The sequence below is a fragment of the Megalops cyprinoides genome, chromosome 8 (genome assembly GCF_013368585.1).
Source record: "Megalops cyprinoides isolate fMegCyp1 chromosome 8, fMegCyp1.pri, whole genome shotgun sequence".
In the NCBI taxonomy this organism is placed as follows: domain Eukaryota; kingdom Metazoa; phylum Chordata; class Actinopteri; order Elopiformes; family Megalopidae; genus Megalops; species Megalops cyprinoides.
Window position 1 is genome coordinate 16,742,326 of NC_050590.1, and position 8,393 is coordinate 16,750,718.

Consider the following 8,393-nt stretch of genomic DNA (forward strand, 5'->3'; position numbering starts at 1 on the left):
AAGTCTAAAACTTTAAAATTCATTTTAAAATAAACAACCAAAGATAGCATTACCATGTGACAAACTGAACAAATTTATTGCTAAAAAGCCTAATTCATATATTAAATAATATTATAAATTTATTCTCAAAGTTCATAAGTTTTATTCTAATACATTCATGTTTTTTTACTAGGTAGGATTGACACTACCAGATCATTTGTCAACTCTCCAACTCATTCTTCAGTTTCTGACAATTTGGATATGTCTGACAGATGTTAAATGTCAGATCAATACATATTTCTTATTTCCTGATTTCCATGTGTAGTTCATTACTTTCCATCTTGTTTTACCAACAGTTAATATAATTCTCTACACACTTCATTGCATCTTAAGTAAACAAGCGTCAGTATAACATCAACATTTCAGAGTGGTCATTTCGGTTACATTCAAGTTTTGATCGATGGGAATTAATTGTCATTGTGTTAGTTTTATAAGTGGTTTTCATCATTCAGTGATTAAAAGTTGAATCTCAGCAAACCTACATAAAAAGCCAATAGTTTTTATCCAGAGCTGCTGACCTGAGACCTAATGCTCTTGGATCCTAATCCTAGATGTAATTTTATATTGTGTAGGAAGATAATTTACCTCCATTTCAGCTGTGCTGTATAATTTGTCATAAAAAAGGTTATAGAATTTACCAGATGAAATTCTAAAATTATAAGCTTGTGCCAGACTGAAAGCACTCGTTAAACACATCTGAACAAATTCATAATGGAATGATATGTGTTGAATTTGATGCAGGCTAAATAGGTCAGAAGCAGCTACATTATCTGTTTCTATTTATGTAGCAAGCTGTAGTCTGTTCCTGAGAAAGGGTGGTGCTATGAAAAGGGCTGAAATGGATCCAATTAACAGGCTGCACTTGACCCCCCTAGTGCTGAGTTTTTCAAAATGAAACATTTTCCTTCAGAAGCAGTGCAGCAAATAAGGAGGTGGTAATGATGAGTGGTAACTATTGGTAACCACTACCCTGTTTAAAATTGTCATTGGACTAACGATAATTGTAAAATGGAGTTTCTTCATTTTACTCATCTATCTTGGTTTGATTTCTGTGGTGTGAGCAGAGTCTATATTTGAAAATCTCTGATGCCACAAGGTAGATGTTTTCAGTCAGGGGTAAAGTGCACTTTATCTTGATCAGTGTCTATAGCCGGTAAGCGTGTGACTTCCTTTTCCTGTGTTTCCCTCAGAGTGTGGCCAGCTTATAAATTCCCCTGGGCCCACGCTGTCTGATCAGCTCATTGCCATCAGTCAGTCGGGTCAGAACCAAGGCGAGAGTGATTCGCAGATTCAGTCTCTGCTCAGCCAGTCCATGTCAGAGTCCGGGACCATGCAGGGCAGTATGAGCACCTCCCAAAATATGGAAAAGATAGATGATCTGCTGGTGAGCCTTCAAGAGCAGGGGAACAACATCTCCCGTTCCTACTAAGGTGGCTGTGAGACACAGGTAAGAAAACCTCTTATGAGCCTCTGCATCACCATGAATCCTAAATGGTGCTTGCCAAGCAATTTCAGAAAAAGGCTCTGATGTTGTAGTTAAGTCTCATGACCAAATACTCTGCTGTGTATTGGGTGACCCCATGGTAAAAGACACCACAAGATATGAGAATTCTGGAGAACACTTTGTTAATATACTGATGTATGAGCACCTCCCTGTCTTTAATTGCTTTCAGGCAAATGAAACAGGCCATAAAAAGGAAAAAGTCACTGAACATAGAGCTTCCTAGGGACAAAGCATACAATCTTTCCAAATGCATACAGCAACCACCTTAGTTGTAGGTTTTTGGGTCACTCATTTCAGTGTAAATCTAGAAATATAATTCACACCATTTCATTATATTGGACAAGACTGTGGAGACAGAGTAGAAAATAGTAGCCAAAAAGTATTTCATAGTAGCAAATTCAGCCAGAGAAATGTAAGGAAGAAAATGCAAGCTATAATGCTAAATAAACAGGTTGACTGATCGACCTTGTAACTGTCCTGGTAAAGGCTTGATACATCCGAAAAATCTGCATCCCTGAGGTTTATTTTTTACTTTTCCACAAAATGTGATCTTAATTTAAAGCTCCAGTCACATAAGCCATATAATTGTAAAAGAAGGTAAACTACTAGGTGCCCTTAATGAATAGCAGATGATGTTAAGATATTCAAGACTCTTTCCAATCCTTTTTGAACTTATACGTAAAGCACTTTTTACACATTGTTGGTCTCCTTTCAGGGCCTGTGAGGAGTTTAAGGAGGTTCAGAAGAACAAATCAACCAGGTCCTGTCACAGCTACAAGTGGCATCAAAGCTTCAGCTGCTTGTGGTTCTAAAATCTGTTCCTCATGTAGATGTGCAAAAGGAGGCAAAGAGGGCAGTGCCAGCGTCAACCAGATCTGGTGCAGAGTGTAGAGCACAAGGGTCGCCAGTCTGACTTGTGCTACGGACTGTAAAATGAACAGCATCACTGTTGGGTAGCTCCCTGCTGTATGGCTATAGCTGTGAATGAAATGTATCACCTGTTGGAGTGTGAGTTAAACTTATTAGTTCTCAGTGCAGCACTTTGCAGTGTAGTTTTTCAAGGTGTTGCAGCAATCAAGCATACAGTCATCCTGAATTATGTTGGATGACACTGTGTGCTTTAGTAACTGTTTATAAAGTATTGCGCTTCTCTCTTTTTTTTTTTTAAATAGATCTCTTTGGGGTAAATCAGATTGAAAGACAATACACAAATCAACAAAAAAAAAACCTTTGATATTTTTTAACATTATATGTTGAGCACTTTATAACCCTTTTCTTTGTGACCAGTTACTCCTTGTATTGACATATATAGCTTTCTGTGGATTCTGTAGTTAGCTATATGTTCTTTTTACAAAATAATTTATAAGTCTTGATTGATATATATGGATATCTACTCATGTTTAATGTATATATTAATACTATTTTCTTACTCATGCATGTTTTTGAGTCATGTCTTAAATTTTATAAAGTTAGTTTCATTTAACAAAAGAAATCTCCCAGCGCTAACCCATTCCTATCTAAGGATTAATTTTACAACATTACTTTCTTGCCCAGGGAGCCCCTGATGATACAGAAGGACATAGTCAAAGGATGGTATGGCATATGAGACAAGTTAGGGAAAAAAAGAGACCAGACCTGTGTTTTGGTCATTCATGTCCATTAGAAATACAAATTTCTTTTCAGTGAGAATGTTTCTTTGTCCATGTGTATATGACAGCCTTCTTATATTTTCATAACTGTGTATGTAACAGTATATGAATAACTTTTGTGTAATGAAATAAATTATTTCCTCTTGTTATTTGTACTGTTTAAGTACAGCTGTATATAATTTGTTAGCTGTAGCCTCATTTCTGTGGTTGATGTTGTGATATGTTCTCTAAATGTCTGGCACTTTTGTGCTGAGCAAGTATATTGGTATCAGATTAGTGAGGTTTCCAGCCCCTTGTATTATCAGTGGGACATTCAGAGGGCAGTCTTGTTAACAAATGCAACATTTTTGTTGCATTGTATATTTTTACAATTTACTATTTTCTTGTAGTGCTGCATGGTGCTACATACAGGAAGGGTGGAGAGTTGTGTCGTGTGTCATTGACATAACTGTTCATATTTATATTATTATGAAATATAAAAATTTCTCTCATGCTGATGTGAGCTCCCTCTGCATTTTGACCTCGCAGAAGGCTGACAGAGTCTATGTCTCAACCCATTTCAGGCTTTTCAGGTTAAGGCCACATTTATTCACCATCACAAGACTCAGTCAGTGTTAGAGCTGCAGCGAATTGATCTGATCATTACGCAAAGGGGAAATGATCCATTGTAATTTGCACTGTTGTGCATATGTAACTGTAAATGTCAATGTCAAGTGTGTATTGAAGCTACCAAACATGTTTGTTTGTTTTGCCGTACTTGCAAGTTTATAGTATCTGACTGGAAAGGAGCCAGGACAGAGGTTGTGTTTCTAGTGAGAGTCTACAGTTAAGTGTTTGCTTAGCCAAGGGGCTGGTCTCTGTAATGACAACTACAGGGATAGCTCACTGAAGCCTCTATTTTGATGTCTTTGCTGTGTTGGTTGTTGTTATTGTTACTCCACTTTTAACTTGTCACTATCTTTACTAATTTTGTAAACAAGCAGCTGTTTGTGGAGGGTGTGTTTGGCCTCTGACTGGTAAAGGTGATTTATAAGGGACATGAAGTCCTCTGTTCTCCTGACCTCAGTGATCAAACAGTGTTCTTTCAGATGTTTAAAGGGACCTTGTGCAGGATGATGAGCCACATGTGCACTGGAGAAAAGAGCCATCTATATCCAGCCACCTTCAACTTTTGTCAAATACTGATGGTTTTTCTACCTGTCTCGGTTATTTTGTGTGATTATTTTTATTTATTTTTTATATTTTAAAATATTTTAGCATCATGTTCTTTTACTGGTTAAGTTCTTTGCAGTATCATTTCCATTAACCATATCTAATTTATGATTTCAAGCATTGTGTCCCAACCATCAGTTTACTTACTACAGTTTACTTATATTCATGGTTGGTTTTTGGTATATTGTAGTCCTTTTCACTTCTTTTTCTCTCCTCTTTTTCATATATACGCTCTCCCTGCTATACACTGTATTTGGTTGTTGAGTACCCATGTAAATATGTCATATATGAGTATAAATACAAATATGGAGTAAATGAGAGCAAGAAAGATTTTGTCATAGTTTTCCTCAGTACATTATGTTGAAAATGCCTGGCTAAGATCAGTTACAGTATATGGATTTTTTTCACAGTTAGAGAGTAACAGTAATGATATTGATTAACACTGACCCCCTAATGTCATGTCTTGTATTTCTAGGACCTTTTATAGTCTGAGAAAAGCACAGAAGGTTTTGGGAAAGTAGTGCCAAACATAGAGCCAAATCACACATAATCATGATCCATGAAAACTTATTTCAATGGGAAATTTAAAAACGATACAAATGTGTATTACCTCACACACTGTGGGCAGCATTTGTTGCAACTAGCAACTACATCTGATACTGGACCAATTAAGATGTTACAAACATTCTGTATATTGTATATATATATTTGGGCAGCATCTTATGGAAGATATTTTGATATGTTAAACATACCCAGTTTTTTTTTTTTCAAATGTCACATATTGGTCAGCAATTTTCGATAACGTTCAGTTCTATTTAAGAGGGCCAATTTGGTTTTTCAGGACACAGATTTTTTTCTCTGCTTCACAGCCACATAAAATGTTTGGACTTTACAAGATGTACCCAGCCATTAACACAAGGAAAGATTTTAACAGTTTTCATATACTTATACACTTACGTCTGTACACATTGATTTAACTAATTTCATTACAAGTTGACATAAGGTTACGTATGTTATCGTGTGGAACAGATGGCAAGTGTAATTGAGGGGTATCAGCCATTACCTTGTCTTTTTATCTTTCTTTCCTTTCTTTTTTGGCAGAAATACATGTGCCTTGACAAATCTTGTATTTTAACAGATTCCTGTACCATTGTTGCCTACTTAAATTCAGTGGTACAGTTGTTGGTGGATGTTGCCCTTTGTTGGTAAATGACTGACAAGCCTTTAGACTTTGAAGTGGATTAATTTTTTTCCTCAAAAATGTCCCAAAAATGAGTGACCATATAATATAGTTTTGTAAAAATGTTTGTACGTCTACTAATTTTTACTAAAACATTCATTGCATTTATGTTGAGACTTAAATGCAATTGAAGTCTCATCTCAAACTGCTATGCAGCTTGACCCACATGTATACCTGTTACTGTTTAAAGATATTTTTTCTAGCCTTTTGTGATTCTTCATTGCAAGGGGAAGAGGAAACAACAGCTAAAATTAAATGTTATGTTAACTACTTAGTCTTTTCTCCAGAGTGGTTGCTGTATCATGTTTTTGTAAAGAAAATAAATAATAATAATAATAAACTTAAAAATGTAATTTTTGGGCTGTCCTCACATTGTGATGACAAATTTCTGCTTTCTAAACATACTGGTCACCAGCAATTTGTGTATTTTTGTTTTTATTTTTTATACATAACTATATCATTCATTCATTCATTTGGTCAGGTGGTTTGCACACTATTTTCACTGTGTGTTCCTTTTAACTGTCTGGCTGCTCTTTGATGTGAATGCTAGCTTTATTACGAGTAGAGTTGTCCTTTCTTTCTGGGCTTCAGTAATTGACATCCAGTACTGACACAGGGTGGGTCAGGGAAGCCTGTTTTTTCAGCTACCATGTGAACAATCTGTTAAATATTAAATTTGAAAAATAAAAATATGTATTTTGCTTTTGTGGGGGCATTTGTATAATCTTGCAATATATTTCTGTAAACCTGCTGCTATCTATATCAATAAAAATAGATTTTAAGTTTTCCTTTTCATCTTCACTTGTTTGTTCATTTAATTATTCTTCATAAGGATATGTGAGAGATGTTTGTGTGTTTTGGTGCCTTTAGAAACAGTTTTCAAAAGACCATTTAAATTAATGCCCAGTGAATATCTGAGAGGTGCTCAGATGGGAAATCAGAATTTAAGATAATTTTACAAGATTCCACATATGGCATTAGTAAACTGGATGGAAAAAATAAGTGGTTTTTTGCGCTGTTGAATGTAAGAGCTCTTGAGTAGGTTTTAGACATCTATTGTGTTCGCACTTTGGGTGAAACACAAATCAGTAGCCCTTGGTTCAATTAAATTAATGAGGTCTAGTACTACAATTTCCCCCATGTTCCTGCTGATTATAATGAGTCCTTACAGATTAAAAAAAACAACTCAAGAGTTTCCAGGTAAGAAAGAGTCTGTTTATTACTGCATTAACCCCAGGATCAAGTGTGTACTATATGGCTTCTTAGTGCTGTGATTATCGATAAATGTTTAAATTGAAGCCTATTGGCGTGTACATTATAAAATAGAAAAAGAAAATATCCAACATTTACAGGGTAAAATGATAGTGTTCTTATTCAAAACAAATGAATTATATTCTAGAAAAACACCTTATTCTCTATAATTTAGTGGAAAACTTGCAAAAGTAGATCTGCCATAGCAACTATCAAAATGAAGCCAAGTTACAGCACCAAACACTTTGGGCCACATTTCCATACACAAGCTGAGCAAGTACTATTCAAAAACAAACCTAATGTTTTTTTTTTAATGTCCTTATTTCTTGTTACTTGGCCCTGTCATTTTCCATACTACATTCCATACATACTATCTAGAGAGAATGTAGGCGTGGCATATCATATCCAAATGCCAAGTGTCAGGGTACAAGACATTCTCTATTGATGGAATGTACTAGTGTTTGAAAAGTTCACTGCAGATGTGATGTGTGTGTGCTTACTTTCACATTACAAAGGACTTTAAAAACCTAAAACAGGGCATAACATTCATTTTTTTAGTAATGTTATGCGCAACAGTTGAAAAAATGGCACTTCAGTATGTATGCTTTTAAATTGCTGTAGAAATTTAACACTAGGAACAGGACAGTACTGAAAACAGAACATACTACTACAGTACACTGTACAAGATATTGCTTGCTGCAGTTGTCAGGTTGTGCCTTTCAAATATCGTGCATCACTCTGGTAAACCATAGCAACTGAAAACAGCAAGCACTGAAACAGAAGCAAGTGTCTATTGCTGGAGCTTCAGAAACCAAAACTGCAACAAATGCACCATCCTTGCCAGTTCCCCACAGTCCATAGTGGAGAAACTGACGATCTTTTTCTACAAACCTATGAAATCCATTTTGGTGTTTCCATCCCACTTATTGATAATATGTGTAACAATAAAGAAACATTTTGAGTTTTGTCCTGACAAGACCACGTAATATGGTTTGGGCATGTTGCTTTTCACTGCATGGACCCAAGCATTGATTAGCCCAGATCTCAAAAGTGCGATGTTGTGATGAGTGGATCGATGAATAGAAATTGAGAAATGACGGCGTGAAATGAATTACATCGTCGTAGCCAGAACAATAGTACACTTTGGTGTTTGAGGTAATTTAATTAAAAGGTATGGCTTCATTCACATACCATGTTTGGTTTGACTTATAAAAATTGTCCGTGTTTGCCATTTTAATGAACACGTTATGTTCGAAGTGTGAGGATCCACATGGGATAGATACGAAATACATAGATATAGAATGAGTCGGACTGAAAATATCAGGCGGTTTAGACAACCAGAATTAAAAGGTATCTTTTGTATAAACCATTCAATACCTATTTATTCAATGAACATAAAAAGAACAATAAGGCGAAAAGGTATGTGCGAATGTGCCTAGTTTGCTTTACAGTTTTACTCGCTCATTGTTGCTGTATAGATTTTCATTCATTTTTTTCT

General features: G+C 35.6%; 1 protein-coding gene across 5 annotated transcripts in view; it reads left to right on the forward strand.

Annotated features, from left to right (window-relative positions):
• The window catches only part of nfat5b (nuclear factor of activated T cells 5b), a 43,261-nt gene extending 40,460 nt beyond the window's left edge, over positions 1-2,801 (forward strand). For all 5 annotated transcript variants that reach the window (XM_036534599.1, XM_036534601.1, XM_036534600.1 and 2 more), the window contains 2 exons: positions 1,230-1,486; positions 2,259-2,801. In XM_036534599.1, coding sequence (XP_036390492.1) covers positions 1,230-1,468 — 239 coding nt within the window. In that variant the 3' untranslated portion in view covers positions 1,469-1,486; positions 2,259-2,801. The remainder of the gene's footprint in view (positions 1-1,229; positions 1,487-2,258) is intronic.
• The last annotated feature ends 5,592 nt before the right edge of the window (positions 2,802-8,393 follow it).